The following is a 21,420-nucleotide window of genomic DNA, read 5'->3' on the forward strand; positions in this document are numbered from 1 at the left end:
TCTGGTTTTCATGTGAAGTGGTACCTCATTGTGATTTTGATTTCCACTTCCCTAATGACTAATGATATTAAGCTCTCTTCATGTGCTTCTCATCTATTTGTATATGCTCTTTGGAGAAATGTCTATTCAAATGTTTGCATATTTTTATGCTGGGTTATTTGTCTCTTTGTTTTTCAGCTGTATATTCTGGAAACTATACCTGTACTAGATATACCAGATGAATGATTCTGTCCCATTCCATGGGTTGTCTTTTCACTTTCTTGTACTTTGAAGCACAAAATATTTTAAATTTGATGAAGTCTAATTTATGTTTTTTTTTTTTTTTTTTTTTTTTTTTTTTTTTTTTGCGGTACGCGGGCCTCTCACTGCTGTGGCCTCTCCTATTGCGGAGCACTGGCTCCGGACGCGCAGGCTCAGCGGCCATGGCTCACGGGCCCAGCCGCTCCGCGGCATGTGGGATCTTCCCGGACCGGGGCACGAACCCGCGTCCCCTGCATCGGCAGGCGGACTCTCAACCACTGCGCCACCAGGGAAGCCCTGATTTATGTTTTTCTTGACTTGCTTTTTGCTTTCAGTATCATATCTAATAAACTGTTGTCTGTTAAATGGTCACAAAGATATAAACCTATGCCATCATCTAGAGTTTTATAGTTTTAGTTCCTACATTTAGGTCTTTGATCCATTTGGAGTTATTTTTTATATATTGTGTGAGGCAAGGATCCAACTTCATTCTTTTGCATGTGGATATCCAGTACTCCCTGCACCATTTCCTGAAAAGACTATGCTTTCTCGCCACTGAATGTCACCCTTGCAGAAATCAGTTTACCATAAGCACACAGGTTTACTTCTGGACTCTCAACTGATCTCTAGGTCTCTTTCCATTTCAGTACCAGACTGTCTTGTTTATTCTAGCTTTGTAGTAAGTTTTGAATTCAGAAAGTATGAGTCCTTCAATTTTCTTCTTTTTCAAAATTGTTTTGCCTATTCTGGAATTTTTCACATTTCCATATGAATTTGAAAATCAATTTGTCTATTCCTGCAAAAAAAAATGTTAGACTTTTGATATGTATTTCCTTGAATCTGTAGATTAATTTAAGGAGTACTACCATTTTAACAATATTAAGTCTTGAATATGGGTTGTCTTTCCTTTTGCTTAGGTCTTCTTCAATTCTTTCAACAATGTTCTGCAGTGTTCAGTATATTTTCTGCACTTCTTTTGTTAAATATTTTCCTACATACTTCTCTTTTATGCTGTTATAAATGGAATTATTTTAATTTCATTTCTGGATTGATCATTGCTAGTGTAAAGAAATAGTTGACTATTGTACAGCAGTCTTGTATCCTCAACCTTGCTGAACTCTTTTACTAGCTACAATAGAGTGTGTTTATTCTTTAGGATTTTCTATATGTAAGATAATGTCAAATAGAAACAGACATAGTTTAACTTCTTCCTTTCCAGTCTGGATGTCTTCTGCAGTTTTCTTGTGATATTTTTGTTTAGCTTTAGTATCAAGGTAATATTGGCCTTATGGTACGAACTGGGAAGTGTTCCCTCCTTTCCTATTTTTTGGAAGAGTTTGTGAAAGAGTATTAATTTTTAAAATGTTTAGTATAACTAAAAAGTTTTGATAGTTTGTGCCCTTCTTGGAGTTTGTCCATTTCACTTAGGTTACCTAATTTCTTGGCATACAGCCATTCATACATAGTATTTTCTTAAAATCCTTTTTTTATTTCTGTAAGGTCAGTAGTGTAGTCTTTTTCATTCCAGATTTTAGTATCTGATCTTCTCTTTTTCATGGGTGGTCTAGCTAAAGGCTTATCAATTCTGTTGATCTTTTCAAATAATCAATTTGTGGTTTATTGATTTTCTCTGTTGTTTTTCAATTTTGCATTTCATTTCTCTATGCTATAATCTCTATCAATTCCTTCCTTCTTGCTCTGAGTTTAGTTTGCTCTTCTTTTTCTAATTTCTTAAGGTGGAACTTGGGCTATTTGGAGATTTTTCTTCTTTTTTATTATAGGTGTTTACAGCTATACATTTTCCTTCTTAGAACTTTTTTACATACATCCACAAGTTTTGGTATGTTTTGTCTTTATTTTCCTTTATCTCAAAGCGTTTTCTAATTTCCCTTTTGATTTCTTCTTTGACCTCCTAGTTACTTGGGAATATTGTTTAATTTCCATATAGTTGTGACTTTCCCAGATGTCCCACATATTATATTCTAATTTCATTCTATTGTGGTTTCAGAACATATTTTGCATGATTTTAATCCTTTAAGATGTACTGAGTCTTGTTTTATAACCTGACATATGTTCTATCATGGAGAATGTGTCATGCACATTTGAGAAGAATGTGTGTTCTGTTGGTGTGTGTTCTGTAGATGTCTGTTAGGTTGAGTTGGATCACAGAGTTGTTCAAGTATTTTATTTCCTTGTTGATCTTATTTCTAACTGTTCTATCCATTATCAAAAATGAAGTTTTGAAATCTCCATCTATTACTGTAGAATTGTCTATTTCTCCTTTCACTTACGTTAGTTTTTGTTCCATATATTTTTGGATGTATGTTGTTAGTTTCATGTATGTTTATATTTTATGACTTCCTCATGGATTGACCCTTTTGCCATTACGAAATGTCCTTTCTTGTCTTTAGTAAGAATTGTTATCTTAAAGTCTGTTTTGCCTGTTATTAGTATAGCTACTCCAGCTCTCTTTTGGTTTATCTCGTTCCACTCTTTTACTTTCAACCTCCTGTGTCTTTGAAACTAAAATATGTCTCTTGGAGAAAGCACATCTTCATATTTTCACTTAATCCAAGTTGCTAATCTCTACCTTTGGTGTTTAGTCCATTTACATTTAATGTAATTACTGATATGGTAAGATTTACATCTGCCATTTTACTATTTTTTTCCACATGGCTTGTATCTTTTTTGTCCCTCTATTCTTCCTCAACTGCCTTAATTTGTATTAAATAGACATTTTCTAGTTACCATATTAATTCCCTTGTCGTTCCTTTTCTTTTATTTTTCAGAGTTATTTTCTTAGTGTTTCACCTGGCGATTACAGTTAACATATTAACTTATAACAACCTCATTTGGTCAGTTAATACAAAATTTTTTTTAAAGATTTAAAAGATTTAAAGATTCTTTTAAAGATTTAAACCACTGGTGGCACAGTGGTTAAGAATCCGCCTGCCAATGCAGGGGACACGGGTTTGAGCAACGGTCCAGGAGGATCCCAAACGCCACAGAGCAACTAAGCCTGTGAGCCACAACTACTAAGCCTGTGCTCTAGAGTCCATGAGCCACAACTATTGAGCCTGTGTGCCACAGCTACTGGAGCCCGCGCACCTAGAGCCCGTGCTCTGCAACAAGAGAAGCCACCACAGTGAGAAACCCATGCACCACGATGAAGAGTAGACCCCACTCGCTGCAACTAGAGAAAGCCCCCCACCTGCAGCAGTGAAGACCCAATGCAGCCAAAAATAAGTAAATAAATAAATTTATTTTTTTTAAGATGATTTATTTATTATTTATTTATTTTATTTATTTTTGGCTGTGTTGGGTCTTAGACGTGGGATCTGTCGTTGCACCGGTGCGTGGGCTCTTCGTTGTGATACACGGACTTCTCTCTACTTGTGGTGTGCAGGTTTTCTCTTCTCTAGTTGTGGCACACAGGCTCCAGGGCACGTGGGCTCTGCAGTTGTGGCACGCAGGTTCCAGAGCACATGGGGTCTGTAATTTGCGGCATATGGGCTCTAGTTGAGGTGCACGCGAGCTCAGTAGTTGTGGCACGTGGGCTTAGCTGCCCTGTGGCATGTAGGATCTTAGTTCCCTGACCAGGGATAGAACCTGCGTCCCCTGCATTGTAAGGCAGATTCTTTACCACTGGACCACCACAGAAGTCCCAATACAAAATTAATTTTTGTATTATTCAAAAACTTTGCTCCTATTATGGCTCCATTCCCTCCCCTCTACTTTGTGCCTTTATTGTCATACAAATTATATCTTTATACACTGCATGCACATCCACTTAGATTTATAATTACCACTTTATGCACTTGTCTCTTAAGACACAGACTACAAGAAAAATTACAAACAAAAATATATTTTTGCTCTCTTTATGTTTACCTATATAGTTACCTTTCCTGGTGGTACTTACTTCTTCATGTGGATACAAATTACTGTCTAGTGTCATTTCATTTCTACCTGAAGGACTCCCTTAAGTATTTCTCGTAGGACAGGCCTGCTAGTGACAAATTCCCCTAGTTTTTGTTTATCTGAGAGTCTTACTTTCTCCATTAAAAAAAAAATGACATGTAAATCACATAAAATTCACCATTTCAAAGAGTGTAATTCAGTGGTTTTAGTATACTCACAAAGTTATATACCTATCAACACTACCTAATTCCATAGTATTTTCAACACCCCCAAAAGAACCCTATACCCCTTTGCAGTTACTCCCTATTCCTGCCAGCATCCTCAAAGCCTGGAAACCAGTAATCTCTTTTCTGTCTACAAATTTTCCTATTCTGGATATTTCATAGAAATGGAATAATATAAATATGTGGCTTTTTATGTCTAGCTTCTTTCACTGAGCATAATATTATTGTCAAGGTTTCTCCTTTATTTCTCAGCAGCAGCTTTTCTGGATATACAATTCTTATTCAACCTTATTTTTCTTCCAGCATTTGGAATATGTCATCCCATTGCCTTCTGGCCTCCATGATTTCTGATGAGAAGTCAGCTCTTAATCTTACTGAAGATGCCTTGAACATAATGAGCGGCTTTCTCTTGGTGCTTTCAAGATGCCCTCTTTGTCTTTTAGCAGTCTTACTTGGTTGTGTCTAGGTATGGGTATCTTTGAGTTTTTCCTACTTAGTGTTCGTTAGGCTTCTTGGATGAACTGATTACCTTCTTTATTAATTTTGGAAATTTTTGGCTATTATTCCTTCCAATGTCCTTTGTTCCCAACTCTCTCTCACTACTCCCCTTCTGGAAATCACATTATGTTTATATTGCTATGGCTGACGGTGTCCCACAGATCTCTGAGCCTCTGTTAATTTTCCTTATTTTTTTCTTTCTTTTCTTCACACTCAATAATCTCAACTGACCTATCTTCAAATTTGCTAGTTATTTCTTCTGCTTAATCCAATCTGATGTTAGGCCCCTCTACTGAAATTTTCATTTATTACATTTTAGAAGTCCAGAATTTCTATGATTCTTTAAATTTTTTTAAAAAATTTATTTATTCAGACATAATCCACACACCATATAATTCATCAATTTAAAGCATAAAATTCAATGTTTTTTAGTATATCCACAGATATGTAAAACCATCACCACAATTGATTTTATAACATTTTCATCACCTCAACAAGAAGCCCCACACTCTTAAACTACCACCATTCTACCCACCTCCTATTCTCTCCCCAATTTAGCCCTAAGCAACCACTGACCTACTTTCTGATTCTGCAAACTTCCCTGTTCTGAACATTTCTTATGAATGGAATCATATAAAACGTGGTCTTTTATGACTGGCTTCTTTCACTTAGCATAACATTTTCAAGGTTCAGGTACTGCTTGCTATTTGTTCTATATTTTTTCCTTTCTTCCTTAAAAAAATTTTTGTTATTTTCTCTTCTCTCATTTTGATTGTTACATAACTCTTTTTTCATTCTTTTAGCGGCTACCCTAGAAATTACAACATAGCTCTTTAGTGTATCAAACTGTAATATAAATTAGTACTTTCACCTTTTCCTCAACAATTCAAGAAACTAAAGGCACTGGAACTTCATTTACTTCTTCCAGATAAACGTGCTATTACTGCCATCAATTTGAAATTTATACACACAAATGAATATATATCCACTCAAAAACATTATTATTTTAGATGGTAGGTATTCATTTAAATTTATCCCCATACTTGGCACTTTTATTCCTGTATTTATTCCTTTAACCATTTCTAAGTGTTTTCTGGGATAATTTTCCTTGTAGGTGAAAAATGCTCTTTTGTATTTTCCTTCAGTGCAAATCTGCCGGTGACAAGCATTCTCAATTTTTTATTTGCCACAAAGTGTCTTTTTTCACCTTATTAGAAGTTACTTTTAGTGGATATTGGATTCTATATTGGTAGTTATTTTCTTTCAGCATTTTGTAGCTATTATTTTATTATCTTGTGGCTTAAACTGTTTCTTTTGACTAGTTCACTATTAGTCAATTTTGTTGCTCCTTGAAGGTAACCTCTTTTATTTTCCTTTGACTTGCCTTAATATGTATATATATATTTGTCTTTACTTTCAACAGTTTTACTCTAATGTGCCTAAGTGTACTTTTCTTTTTATATCTTGCTTGGGATTTGTTGGATTTCTCGTATCTGTGACTTAATGTCTTCTAACACTTTTGGAATATTCTTTACCATTGTTTTTCTGCCCTCTGCTCTCTCTAACCTCCTTCTGGACCGCTTACGTGTATAATATATTTTAACTCCATAACTCCCACGTCTGTTGCCTTGTTATATTTTCTAACCCTCCGTATCTCAGTGCAGTTTGATTATTTTCTTCTTACCTATCTTTCAATTGTCTCTTAATTTCCTCAATTAAGCCTAAACTACTGTTGCCCATTGTTATGCACAGAGCTGTGTTTCTCCAAAATTTGTATTGAAGTCCTAACCTGCCACAAATGTGACTGTATTTGGAAACAGATATTTAGAGAGGTTATTCAGTTTAAAAAAGGTCACTGGGGTGGGCCCTAATCAAATATGACTGGTGTCTTTCTAAGAAGAGGAGACTGGGACATAGACACACATGCAGTAGAGACCATGCGACACAGAGAGAAGACAGCCATCTATAAGACAAGGAGAGAGGCCTCAGGAGAATCCAACCCTGCCAGCACAGCATCTTGATCTTGGACTTCCCATCCCACAGATCTGTGAGGAAATAAATTTTTATTGTTTAAGCCGTTGTTCTGGCAGCCCTAGCAACCTAATACACCCATTCACTAAGTGTTTAATTCTGGTTATTATAATTTTTAGTTCTAGAAATTTCAATTTTTCCCCAGTTTCCAACTGTTTGCTAAAATTCTTAATGTTGTCTTCCATTTCTCTGAACTTAAGTGTAGCTATTTTAAAATGTGTCTGACTACTCATCTATCTGAATCCTCTGTGCATCTGAATCAATTATCTGTTGGCTTTCTTAGTTTTTCATTCCCTTCATTTTCTCTCTTGTATTCCTGGTTATTATTTATTGATTGCTAGATATTGCAGAAAAATCTGATGCCCAGGATAATGTTATCTTCCTTCAGAGGGTTTTTATTTGCTTTTGGCAAGTGGGCAGTAAAACTAGCAGAGTTCACCTGAATCCATATTCAAGGACTAGTATCATTCAGAGTTGATCTACCTATAGCTCTTTACTCCTAGTTTGCAGCTCTTCAGACTCACAGCCCAAATAGTGGGGAGAAGACTCACGGCTACCACTGGCTTGGGGGCCCTGGCCTCCAGCTTTTGATCCCTAAAGACTTCAAAAGTGCTCCACAGCTTTTCAATGTTTCAGCTGCCTCTTCCAGAATTAGCATATTTCCCTAAAGAAAAAGAACCCAAATGCAGCTCTCATCATCTCTCTGGGTTTCTGTCATTTTGTATCTTCACCTACTTATTCTTCTTTGCTTCATTAACTTCTCAATTAAATTCAAGTAGATATACATATATATATGTATATATATTCATATAATAAATACATGACATATGTATGTGTATAATACACACATGTGTATATATGTAATATATATACTCAAAATATATATACACATATGTGCCTACATGTGTATAATATAAATATATTCCTTTTTAAAAATTGCCAAACATAGCACAGACGTACCTCATTTTATTGTGCTTCACTTTATTGCACTTTGCAGATACTGCATTTTTTTTTTTTTTTACAAATTAAAGGTTTGTGTCACCCTGTGTTGAGCAAGTCTATCAGTGCCATTTTTTCAACACATTATTTTTTAATTAAGACATGCACATTTGTTCATTGCACACTTAACAGACTACAGTATGGCATAAACCTAACATTTATATGCACTGGGAAACTAAAAAATTTGTGACTCACTTTAGTGCAGTACTAGCTTTACTGTGGTAGTCTGGAACTGAACCCCCAATATCTCTGAGGTATGCCTGTATTTACAGTATTGTTAATAGAAATAACATGGCGCCTGGAATGATATTGTTCATACGGAGAAGATACAAGTTTGTTTCTTCCAGGTGTCTAGAGTATTAGCACTATGAGAAACTTAGAAACACTAGCACGCTGGATCATCATATCTGATTCAAAAATTTAAAATAATTCAAAGATGAGCTGCAGTTTGCTTTCAATCACCCTTATTCCTAGAATGTAGCCCTTTGGGGCCCTAAAACAAAATGATGGAGGTTTTCTAGTGCAATCTACCCTTAGTGGGTTCTAAACTCTAATCACTGTCCACCTAGAAAAGCACTTGCACTTGACAAAAGCAGATTGTCAAAAGCACTCTTCAAGAAATATTTCTTGAATGAGAAAGTAAGGACCTCCAAAAATTTGTTCAACCATAAAAGCAACAAGCACACTGCACAAATGGTCAAAATCAACTTATTTTTAGAACTGTGGAAACTAACCAGAGGCTTAAAACAATCTGAACAGCATTTATTCAATAAAATTGGCTGAATCTTGACCTTTGTGGCGTTTTAACTTGCTCTATTCATATTCCCCTTTCTCTGCGGTAGCTGTGACACCTGCAGCCTCACTACCATGGTAACTGAGAAAATAATCTAGCAATCACTGGAGGGTGCAGAACATTCAAGGCATTTGAAGAAATCTTTGTCCTGTCATTAGCTGATCATTAAGCTAAACCAAGGGGAGATTTCAGTGGCTACACACAGTTTAGATTACAAAGATTACAGAATTGGGCCAGGGAAAGCATCGAAGAGCAACAACAATCCCTGGGGGTGGAGATTTGATTTGCAGAGTTGCCAACATTATATTAAAAATGTATAGGGACTTCGCTGGTGGTCTAGTGGTTAAGAATTCTCCTTCCAATGCAGGGGACACAGGTTGGATCCCTGGTCAAGGAACTAAGATCCCACAAGCCACAGAGCAACTGAGCCCACGTGCTCTGGAGCCCATGAGCCACAAACAGAGAGAAGGCTGCGTGTCACAATGAAAGATCCTGCATGCTGCAACGAGGATCCCACATGCCACAACTGAGACCCGAGGCAGCCAAATAAATAAATAAATATTTGAAAAAAGAAAGAGGGCTTCCCTGGTGGTGCAGTGGTTGAGAGTCCGCCTGCCGATGCAGGGGATGCGAGTTCGTGCCCCGGTCCGGGAAGATCCCACATGCCGCGGAGCAACTAGGCCCGTGAGCCATAGCCACTGAGCCTGCACATCCGGAGTCTGTGCTCCACAACGGGAGAGGCCACAACAGTGAGAGGCCCGCGTATCGCAAAAAAAAAATAAATAAATAAAGAAGAAAGAAATGTAGCTTTAAATAAATTTTTTTAATTAAAAATAAATATTTCGGGCTTCCCTGGTGGCACAGTGGTTGGGAGTCCGCCTGCTGATGCAGGGGACACGGGTTCGTGCCCCGGTCCGGGAAGATCCCACATGCAACGGAGCGGCTGGGCCCGTGAGCCATGGCCGCTGAGCCTGCGCATCCGGAGCCTGTGCTCCGCAATGGGAGAGGCCACAACAATGAGAGGCCCGCGTACCGCAGAAAAATAAATAAATAAAAATAAATAAATAAATATGTCTAGCTTTCAATAAAAAATTATGAAACATGCCAAAATATAGTATACTACAGCCCATTCACATGAAAAAAAAGTAGTTAACAGAAACTGTATGGGGAGAAGCCCGGACACTGGTTATATTAGACAAGGACTTGAAATCAACCATTTTTATTTCATTTTATTTATTTTTTAAATTATTTACTTATTTATATTTATTTTTGGCTGCTCTGGGCCTTAGTTGCTGCGCGCACGCTTTTCTCTAGTTGCTGCGAGCGGGGGCTAGTCTTCATTGCGGTGCGCGGGCTTCTCACTGCGGTGGCTTCTCTTGCAGAGCATGGGCTCTAGGTGCACAGGCTTCAGTAGTTGTGGTACGCGGGCTCAGTAGTTGTGGCGCACGGGCTTAGCTGCTCTGCGGCATATGGGATCTTCCCAGACCAGGGCTCGAACCTGTGTCTCCTGCATTGGCAGGTGGCTTCTTAACCACTGCGCCACCAGAGAAGCCCCCAACCATTTTTAAATAATGTTCAAAGATCTAAAGAAAACTATACCTAAAGACCTTAAGGAAAATCTCACAAAGTAAAGACTGCCAATAAAGATAGAAACTGTGGGCTTCCCTGGTGGCGCAGTGGTTGAGAGTCTGCCTGCCGATGCAGGGGACACGGGTTTGTGCCCTGGTCCGGGAGGATCCCACATGCCGCGGAGCGGCTGGGCCCGTGAGCCATGGCCGCCGAGCCTGCGTTTCCGGAGCCTGTGCTCCGCAACGGGAGAGGCCACAGCAGTGAGAGGCCCGCGTAACGCCAAAAAAAAAAAAAGATAGAAACTGTAAGAAAGAACCAAACAAAAATTTTGGAATCAGAAAGTATAAGTGAAATGAAAAATTCACCAGAGGGGCTTAAGAGCAGATGTGATCAGGCAGAAGGAATAATCAGTGAACTAAAAGATAAATCAATCAAGATTATCCAGTGTGAGAAACAAAGAAAAAAAAGGAAGAAAAATGAATGCAGCCTCTGAGACCTGTGAGACACCATCAAGCATAACAACATATGAATAATTGGAGTCTCAGTAGCAGAGGAGAGAGAGAAAGGGGCAAAAGAGTGTTTGAAGAAATAGTGGACCAAAAATTCCCAAATATGATTCAAAAGTTAACTGACACATTCAAGAAGACTAAAACATACCAATTAGGATAAACTCCAACTTGATCTACAACATCAGCCCTTCCCTGGGTCTCCAACCTGTTGGCCTACCCTGCAGATTTTGGACTTGCCAGCCTCCATAAATCACATGAGCCAGTTCCTCAAAATACACACACACACACACACACACACACACGCACCCCGTATTGATCTGTCTCTCTGGAAACCCTAATATAAAATTAGCACAGGACTTCCCTGGTGGCACAGTGGTTAAGAATCCACCTGCCAATGCAGGAGACACGGGTTCAAGCCCTGGTCCGGGAAGATACCATGTGCCGCGGAGCAACTAAGCCCGTGCGCCACAACTGCTGAAGCCCACGTGCCTAGAGCCCGTGCTCCGCAACAAGAGAAGTCACCGCAATGAGAAGCCCACCACTGCAACAAAGAGTAGCCCCCGCTCACTGCAACTAGAAAAAGCCCATGCACAGCAACAAAGATCCAACGCAGCCAAAAATTAATTAATTAATTAAAATAAAATAAAATAAAATTAGCACAGAGGAGGGACACCATAGTACCAGAAAGGAACAAATTTTTTGTGTACTACTGAAATCAATTTGGTATTAATATGAATGAGACTGTTATAAACTAATATGCAGAAAAAGCACTTGATAAAACTCCAACACACTTTCACTATAAAAACACTCAGCCAATTAGGAACAGAAAGAAACTTCCTTAACATGATAAAGTGAGTCTATGAAACACCCACAGCTAACATCATACTCAATGGTGAAAGACTTAAAACTATCCCCCTAAGATCAGGAAAAAGACAAGGGTGCCTGTTTTTACCACTGCTATTAAATATTGTACTGGAGGTTCCAGTCAGAGCAACTAAGCAGGATAAATAGATACAAGGCATCAAAACTGGAAAAAAAGAAGTATGACTATTTCTATTTGCAGGTAACATGATTCTATATAGAAAAATCCAAAAGAATTGGGGAAAAAAATCTACTAAAGCTAGTTAAGTTCAGAAAAGTTGCAGGGTTAAAGATTAACACACAAAACAATTATGTTTCTATACACCAGCAATGAACAATCCAAAAATGAAATCAGAACTATTCCATACTCAGTAGCATTCAAAAGAATAAAATACCCAGAATAAATTTAACTGAGGAGGTGAAACACTTGAACCTGGAAACTACAAAACATTGCTGAAAGAAATTAAATACAACCTAAATAAATGGAAAGACATCCTGTGTCCACATATTGCAAGAGTGAATATTATAAAGATGACAACACTTGCAAAGTGACCTATAAATTCAACGCAATTCCTATCGCAATTCCAATGGCCCTTTTTACAGAAATGGAAGTGCCTATTCTCAAATTCATATGGAATTCCAAGGGGCTCTGAATAGGCAAAACAATATTGAAAAAAACCCTGGAAGACTCAGACTTCCTAATTTCAAAACTAACTAAAAAGAAGCAATAATCAAAACAGTGTTGTACTGACATAAGGATGACACAGAGACCAATGGAACAGAACTGAGAGTTCAGAAATAAACCCAAACATCCAGGGCTAATTGATCTTTAATAAGGGTGCCAATACCATTCTATAAAGAATATAGTCTCCCCAACAAGTGGTGCTGGGACACGTGGATAACCACATGCAAAAGAGTAGAGTTGGACCTCTACCTCACTCCACATACAAAATGTAACTCAAAATGGATCAATGACCTAAAGGTAACAGCTAAAGCTCTAAAACTGTTAGAAGAAAACAGAGGCGTAAATCTTCATGACCTCAAATTTGGCAACAGAGTCTTAGATTTGACAGCACAAGGAACAAAAGAAAAAATAGATAACGGGACTCCATCAAAATTTAAAACTTTTGTGCATCAAATAACATTATCAAGAAAGTGAAGACACTCTACAGAATGGGAGAAAATATTTGCAAACCGTACATCAGACAAGAGTTCTGTATCCAGAATATGTAAAAATAAAAACAAAAACTCTTACATCTCAAAAAGAAAAAGACAAATAGATCAACTGAAAACAGGGAAAGGACTCAAAAGGACTTCTCCAAAGAAGTTATACAAATGGACAATAAGCACATGAAAAGATGTACAACATCATTAGTCATTAAGGAAATGCAAGTTAAAGCCATAATGAGATACCACTTCACAAGAGTTACAATTAAAAAAAGGAAAATAAGATGTGTTGGCAAGGATGTGGAGTAGCTGGAACCCTTCTATATTGCTGATAGGAACGTGAAATGGTGCATCCACTGTGGAAAACAGTTTGAGGGTTCCTCAAAAAGTTAAAGAATTACCATATGACCCAGCAATGTCACTCCTAGGTATATACCCAAAAGAACTGAAAATAGGTACTCAAACTAATACATATACAGGCATGTTCACAGCCTGTATTATTCACATTATTCACAATAGTCAAAAGGTGGGAACAGTACAAATGTCCATCAGTGATGAATGGATAAACATACAATAGAACATGATTCATCCATTAAAAAAGAACAAAGTAATAATATAATCTACAATTTAGATGAACCTTATAAACACGATCAATAAAAGAAGGCAAACACAAAAGGTCATGTATTTTATGATTATCTCTATATAATATACACAAATCCACAGAGACAGAAAGCAGATTAGATGTTACCAGGAAGTAGGGGGAAGGGTGAATGGGGAGTAACTACCTCCTTCCAGGATCAGAAAGTAGTTACCAGCAAGCAGATATCTTGGTGTGTCTGCTCGAGCGGTACCTGGGTCCATGAAATGAGTGGACACTGAGGGCTGAAGCAATGAAGAAATGGGCTAAATCTAGACATATTTTTCTCATACCCTCTGAAGTGCAAAATTCCAATAAACTGTTCTGTCTGCCAAGAGGACAGAGAATGCAGATGGCTCTGGGGGCAGATTCCCTGAGGGGAAGGCCCCGCACACAGTGGCAAATTGGACTGACTCTGCAGCTCCAGGAGATTACAAATTGTTCCTGACAGAAACGGACACCTATTCTGGACTGGGTTTTGCATATCTGCTGGTAGATACAAATTCTCAAAATACTATAAAAGAACTAAAACAGAAGACACTATACCAGTCTGGACTGCCAAGTCACATTTCCTCAGACCAAGGAACACACTTTCATCCCCAGAGTAACAGTGTGACAGAAAATGAGAATGAGCAACTGAAACATTTATTGTTTAAAATGAAGGGAATAAAGGTGTGAAGGGCTAGCTTACATGATTTTATGAGTGTGTACTCATATTCAACATGACAGGGGCCAAGGGAATGTCCCCACTAGATAAACTCCTCTCCTTTTCTGGGGGATCTAAAGAACAAGGGGTGGGGAAGGATGCTGCTATGACAGTACTCTTTGTTTTCCTCCACATGACGTTAACCCTCTTTTTTACTACCTGATGCAGTGGTTCTCGGACCGGGACTGCAACTTTGGGCGCTAGAAGCTGGGATGAACCATGCATTCATTTGCTAGAGCTGCGTAACAATGTACCACTAACTGAAGTGTACTGTTCCACCGTGCTGGAGTCTAAAGTTTGAAATCAAAGTGTTGGCAAGGTTGTTTCCTTCTGAGTGCTGTGACAGAGAATCTATCATTCTATGACTCCTGGTGGCCTCATGTGTTCCTTGGCTTGTAGATGGTGCTCTCCCTGTGTCTTCACATTGCCTTTCCTCTATGTGTGTCTGTCTCTGTGTCCAAATCTCCTCTTTTCATAAGAACACAGGCATACTGGATTAGGGCCCACTCTAATGACCTTATCTTAACTTGATTATCGGCCAAGACACTCTTTCCAAAAAAGGTTACATTCACTGGTACTGGGGTTAGGACTTCAATATCTTTTTAAGGGGGCACAATTCAACCCGTAACAGTCCCTAAGCAAGAAACTGTAATTAGAGTTCCTAAGGGCCTAACGGGGTGGACTGTGCCTTCACCTCCTCGGGCAAAATTGAGGTTCACAGGACACGTATCTATATTGCCTAGGAGGAGGTGAGACAGCCCACTCGTTCTGACCTATGTAATCCTACCCTATGTGAATGGCAGTGGACTGAGGCGGAGGCAATTGCTAGACTAGTATTGCTGGCAGCATCCTAGACCAGCACAGTGGCTAAACCTAATGTTCCATTTAAAGGTGGAAAAGTTTGGGTATAAATACAGAGAAGGAAGAATGGTAGTTGAGGATAAAGGAATGAATAAATGGTTGTGCAATGAGGAAAATACAATATTACATTGGTGCCTTAAAAGACACTCAGAGCAAGAGGTGACATTGTCTGTTAGCTCAAGTATACCAATGTCTGAAATGGCGAATGAACTGCTGCTTTCAGAACCTGACAAAGTTGAATGGAAGCCTGCAAACTTAAGTGGCATGGCTCTGGGAGATATTTTGGTCCTACAATATAATGATGAACTGAACTAATTATTCATGCCTGCGTGGGTCTCTAGTAATGTGCCACTGCTGACTCTTATATTTCAGGTTATGTCTACTACCACCCTGCATCATGATGTAGGGTGACCTTGCTGGTAAGATTCAACTAACCTTGTTGGTAAGATTCAACTATACCATGTATATAAGTCTTATGATAATACCAATATTGATAAGCAAATATACTGGGAAATTGGGTTAAAGTCTCCTCAGGATGTAATATAAATGGAAAAACTACTGGCCTGAGGAAGAACAGGACTAGCTAACCACCAGCTAACTTCTATGCTAAAGAGTTCTGCACAAGTTTATTGTAAGGTACAAACAGTGCCTTATAATAGATGAAGGGGGGAAAGAGTAATGAGTACAGAAATATCAGAATATATGTAATGGCCTTATAGAGCATATCAGTTGTTTCTTTAAGTCCACCTCTACCCCACACTGGCTCCTCCAAAACTCAGGCATATTCACAATGATACTACTACTTGGCTTACAGAATGCAGTGGAAGTGACGCTACATGGCTTTCAAGACTAAGGTATACAAGGCAACACGTTTTCTACCTGGCTCTCTCAATCTCTTGGAATGCTCAAGCTCTGAACCCAGCCACCATGCTGTGAGGAAGCGCAAACCAGCTCATGTGAAAAGACCACATGAAGGGGCCCAAATGGAGCAGAACTGGAGCCCACTGTGCCCTGTCCAACTTCCTGACAGCGAACATCATAACTGCTCACTGCATGTCACTAAGTTTTAGGGTAATTTACTACAGAACCATCCATAACCAAACAGTGCTCAAGTAATTTACAACCCAGAGGGAGAGATAAATAAGGATACAAACAACTAATAAAAGGCAGGATGTGATAATCACTACACAGAATGTTAACAGAGGGCCTTGGGAGAGGATCATAAAGAAATAAGTCTAGCTAAGGGATGGAGCAGAGGAGGGGAAGTGAGAAAGGTTTCACAGAACTAATCTTTGAGCTAGGGCTGAAAAGACATACACAACTTTGCAGGCAAACAATAGCGACAACAAGAAGGAAGGTGTGAGTGGGACTTCATAACAAAGTAGCATATCACATGGACCTCTACAGGGACAAAAATTTAACTTCTGGTTTACATAATCTCTAATACTGAAACAGTACCAAACCATTGGAAGGACACTATAGGAAACGTTATTCTAAAATGAAACAAGGTGGAGTTCTAGAGATTGACTTTAATCATGCGAAATCATTAAATTTCTTGCTGTTTAATCTCTATGCAAAGGGCTAACACTGAACCCTAAGAAATGAAAGCCACTTATCAGTGCTTCCTTTGATGTGCTGGCCAAGGCAAAACCCAGTACCTTGCTTACTCACTGTTCCAGACCCAATATCAGCTTAATGACAGCAATTCTCCATGGTTAGCATTCTTTGGAGTTCTAGGGGTGATTTTCAGGGAGGCACTGGTCTTGAACTTAAATGAAACGAACCAGCGCCTAATGACAGCCATAGAAAGCTGAGAAAATTAATAAGCTGCTTTAATTACTAAAATTTACCCTGACTTTCCTGATAAGGGCCTGAAGATTATGCACACAGGCATCAGGCTGACAACCAGGGAAATCGTCATTACTTACCAAATCAAATCAAAGCACTGAGCTCTTTAAGCTGCTCTGTACAAGTAGAAGCCTGAAAACAGTGCTTCTGAGCTGCCTGTCAGTCTGTTTAGGAAACTCACCTTCGAGTTGGGATCCCTCTCACTAAATCAGACTTCCTCTTAAAGTGATCAGGAAGGCAGGCCTTAAAACCCTGATACTTTAGAACTGCTGTTCTCCTCACCTCATAGAACTTTTTCAAGGAGCCCACCAGGCACAGCTTCAGGCTATCCACAATCTCCTGATGAGGCATCTGGAATACCACTCGTGAATACCATTTTGTGAGGGTGCTGGGGCAGAGGCAAGGAGAGAGAGAGAGAGAGAGAGGAAGATGAACACACACTCACAAAGGAAGGCCCACAGCTGAATGTCAGCATACACAGGCTTCTCCATGCACCAATCACACAAGTACCCAGCAAACGCATTTATGTTACATGTAAAAACACACACTGATGTAGGGAAAAGATACATGTAAGCCAGCTACAGAATATAAAAATACAGGCATGGGCTTCCCTGGTGGCGCAGTGGTTGAGAGTCCGCCTGCCGATTCAGGGGACACCGGTTCGTGCCCTGGTCCGGGAGGGTCCCGCATGCGGCGGAGCGGCTGGGCCCGTGGGCCATGGCCGCTGAGCCTGTGCGTCCGGGGCCTGTGCTCCACAACGGGAGAGGCCACAACGGTGAGAGGCCCGCGTACCGCAAAAAATAAATAAATAAATACAGGCATAATTGTGGATATCTGCTACAAAACTGCTTCCAACTTAAAAAATTTAACAACCTAGATATCCACCAACAGAGGACTAGTTAAATAAATAGCGCTATAGCATATAATAAATTCCATGCAGCAGTTAAAAAGAATTGATGGAGATTTATTTGCGTCAATACGGGAAAATGACCAAAATATACAGTTTAAGTACATAAAAGAAGATGAGGAACAGTATACATAGTAATGTGCCACTTGTATGTGTATACCAGCTACCTATATGTTAATATATGCATAAAAGAGTACCTAAAAGTACATACATACTCCAAATCTTTGGTGGTGGTTAATGAAGGCTAGACCATGAGGAATTTTCACTTTCTAAATTTCTGGAGATTTTTGCATGAGCATGCTTTATTTTTACAATCAGAAAAAACAAACAAAACCCCTCATTTCTAGGGGAAAAAACCCACCACCAGCAAGACAGCAAGACACAGACCCCATTCTGAAAGAGGTTACACTGTAGTCAGGGAACAAACTTACACATGTGATAAGAGATTGTACAAATTAATATCATAGGAAGATAGAGAAGGAAGAATTTCAGTATACTTTTACTATAATATTAAACATTCAAAAATTTTTTCTGGCTTTACAGTAAGATTAGGCATTAAAATAAGGTAACCAAACACAATAGAGCCAGGAGTGGTACTTACAGACTGATGCTTGCGACAAAACCAACCACGGAGCGCATGCTTCTGCTGGGGTTGTGGTAAACATCCACCCCGATCACCATTAATTGTTTCTGGGTTAGAAGACAAAAACAAACCAAAAATCCAAGCAACACATCACCCCATCTTTAATTGTTATCTGAACCCCAAAGCAACATATGAAAATAAGTTCTGGGAAAGGAAGAGAAAGAGTGCAATCAACTTGATATTTTTTAAACACTATGAACAAAGTCAGAGATCGTCAAGACCAGGGACTGGCAAACTTTCTGTGAAGGACTAAGAAGTAAATACCTTAGGCTTTGTGAGCCACACCGTCTCTGGAGGAGCTATTCAATTCTGCCATTACGGCACACAAGCAGCCACAGGTAGTACATAAAGGAGTATGGCTACGTTCCAATAAAAACGCATTTAAGGACACTGAAAACTGAATTTCATATAATTTTCATGTGTCTGGAGATATTAGTCTTATTTTTTTCAACCACTTAAAAATGTGAAAACCATTCCAAAGCTTGTGGGCTATACAAAAACAAACAATGAACCACTCAGACTATAAGCACTGAGAATGAGGAAAATTCTAGGTGGAAAATTAGGAAAATAGCTAGGTAGGACTCTCTGGGATGCTGAATTGAATGAAGACATATCTCAGCATCACTCACCAGAGGAATATCCACTCCCCAGAGCTCACCACCCAATTTACAGTTAATCTGAAGTAAAATTTTCTGGGCCACACTCTGAAGCCTGGTGGGCTGGCCAATGGTTCGGACATTGATGACCTGTAATAGAGGGGAAAGCAGACACTATCAACCTTTCAAACAATGTAAACAATTCTAGAGCAAGTACTACATTTGTTTAAGAAACTCCGGCTGGCAGATAATACACTTGGTACTAACAGTTCTAATTCTAGAGTTTCCGGTCAGGCATGTTGTGTGTGTGTGCACACACACGACACAAATCAAAACCAAAAAACAACCAGCCAACAAAAACTTTCAAAAAGATCTCATGCAGATTAAAAAAAAAATTAACCTCCGTAGGAAAACCAGCTTTCTCCTTTCAAAGGAAAGCCTATACTCTCAGAACCCAGTCATGTGAAACCACCTGGCGACTCACCCATGAACAAGCAAAAGTGCTCATTTGGGAACATGAAAGCAGCATTTACAAAGAACATCTGCTATTAGCCAGGTTACTGTAACAGGAAAGTTTCACCAGATGGGTCTACACATGCTGGCTTCTAATAGTTACTTTAGTCCCTCTTTTCCAAGCCTCAAGGGAGGCTAGAGTTTCCCTCTGTGCCTCCTGCCCAGTTTCCACTCACTTGCGAGGGCACGGGAGTCTGCACACAGCACAGCTTTTTAATGGCCCTGTAGAGATCGTCACGTGTGCCCATGATGATGCAAACAACCATCTGTATCTTCCCCTTGAGGAGATAAAGTATATATAAGTCAGGCTTTGGAACTCTGAGCGGACCTTGATAGGGCTCCAGTCAGGGGCAGTTCAAGAGTCTGCAAAGCCACAGGACCTTTAGGGTAAAGAGAGGACTGAACCAAAGATGGTGGACATTCCAACAGAGAAAAAGGTCCTTGAACCTGAGTGAGCATTTGCTGGGTTCCAGGCTTCTTCGCTTAGCTACATAACATGTTACCGTAAGTTACCTAGAGCTGGTCCTGATTACCTGATTAATTTATTAGGACACTTAATATCCCTGGAAAAGAACCAGGCTTAAAAATATGCAAGGGTTTCTTATTAGTTGATGCTTTCAATGCACTATAATGTTTTTTGCCACTCTCTTTAGTAAACTAAGCGCCTTATTACATTCATGCCATAGAACTTTAACTAGGAAACATGGGATACAATACCAGAAGAAAGGATTCAGAGCCAAATGCAGAGGAAATGAAGCTACTGCCAAATCCATATGTAGATCTTCCTAACTTTCTGATTAGGAGAGAGAATGATATTGCCAGAAGAATATCTTACATCGGCATCTTCTACCTCTCACTGCTTAAGAGATCTGACATTAAGAACAGAGGATCCTTCAAAATCTGAATAAAGTAAAGTAGCACACAAGTGAAATAAAGCTGCCAACACTTTATGACAGGAACAGAAATCAACAGTATACTATTCCAAATCAAGATTAATTTTAAATGAAGACTTCTCAGAGGACACATGTTCCAGCAATCAGATCAAAGAACTTCCGAAGTCACGTAGAACATGGGCTGCATGCTGGGAGCCTGTGGGCTGGATCTAGGAAACAGATGTGGTTTTTTAGTCCCTATAATGTTTCACAAGTCTTTTTAAAATTAACATTTAAACACAGGTAGGTGTACACATATGCAAATCGAGACTTTTGGCTTCTACTGAAAAATAAACAAACTAAAAATCAATTTGACAATGCTGGGCTGTTATCTGCAGTCATGGGGTTTACTCTCTTTAGTTCCCTAGAGTCCCCTCCTGGCCCACTTCACTCCCATAGACATCTGAGTTTATGACCCTGAAACAGAGAGAATAATAAAACAATGCCCTAGAGATGGCAGAGAGACAGCAAGACCAATAGGAGTCAACATTATGAATGACACTCATATCCATGCTACATGAAGACTGTTGGCAGTGCACTCTCATACACAGAAGAGACCAAGTCGTGAGATGGGGGAGCTGAGGTGCTCAGCTGGGTTTTTCTTTTGAAAGCAGGGCAGAATTTATCAATGATCAGGCCCGGGGGAGGCCATGGCAGAGTAAGAAGGCATGGGAAGTCAGGAAGAAAATACAAAGAAAGAGAGAACATGAGTGTGCTGCTACAGATGACACACCCAGAGCGGTGGACGAACAGAGAAAAAAGTCATGACTGACTAGTATTCTAGTCAATACTAGAATAGTAATTCTAGTATTGATCTCACAAGAACTGACTCTTCAACTCAAGGACTAGTTATTTCCAAAAACTTTTGGTCTGCTTTTTTTCCCTCCTTAATCTTCTTCCTCTGTTTTATGTACGAACAGATAAGAACTGCAGGCCTGAACTACTGAGTTGTGAACACTATGACCTGC

The 21,420-nt window shown here is 39.3% G+C and overlaps 1 protein-coding gene across 1 annotated transcript in view; it reads right to left on the bottom strand.

The window, feature by feature from the left end:
• Nucleotides 1-21,420, bottom strand: part of PIWIL2 (piwi like RNA-mediated gene silencing 2) — a 90,069-nt gene that overhangs the window by 12,749 nt on the left and 55,900 nt on the right. Inside the window, exons 17-20 of the mRNA XM_029203907.1 lie at nucleotides 19,697-19,798; nucleotides 19,041-19,157; nucleotides 18,370-18,458; nucleotides 17,144-17,249 (exon numbers count right to left, since the gene is read on the bottom strand). Coding sequence (XP_029059740.1) covers nucleotides 17,144-17,249; nucleotides 18,370-18,458; nucleotides 19,041-19,157; nucleotides 19,697-19,798 — 414 coding nt within the window. The remainder of the gene's footprint in view (nucleotides 1-17,143; nucleotides 17,250-18,369; nucleotides 18,459-19,040; nucleotides 19,158-19,696; nucleotides 19,799-21,420) is intronic.

Source organism: Monodon monoceros, unplaced genomic scaffold (assembly GCF_005190385.1).
Source record: "Monodon monoceros isolate NGI ecotype Baffin Bay Population unplaced genomic scaffold, NGI_Narwhal_1 Super_Scaffold_5, whole genome shotgun sequence".
NCBI lineage: Eukaryota > Metazoa > Chordata > Mammalia > Artiodactyla > Monodontidae > Monodon > Monodon monoceros.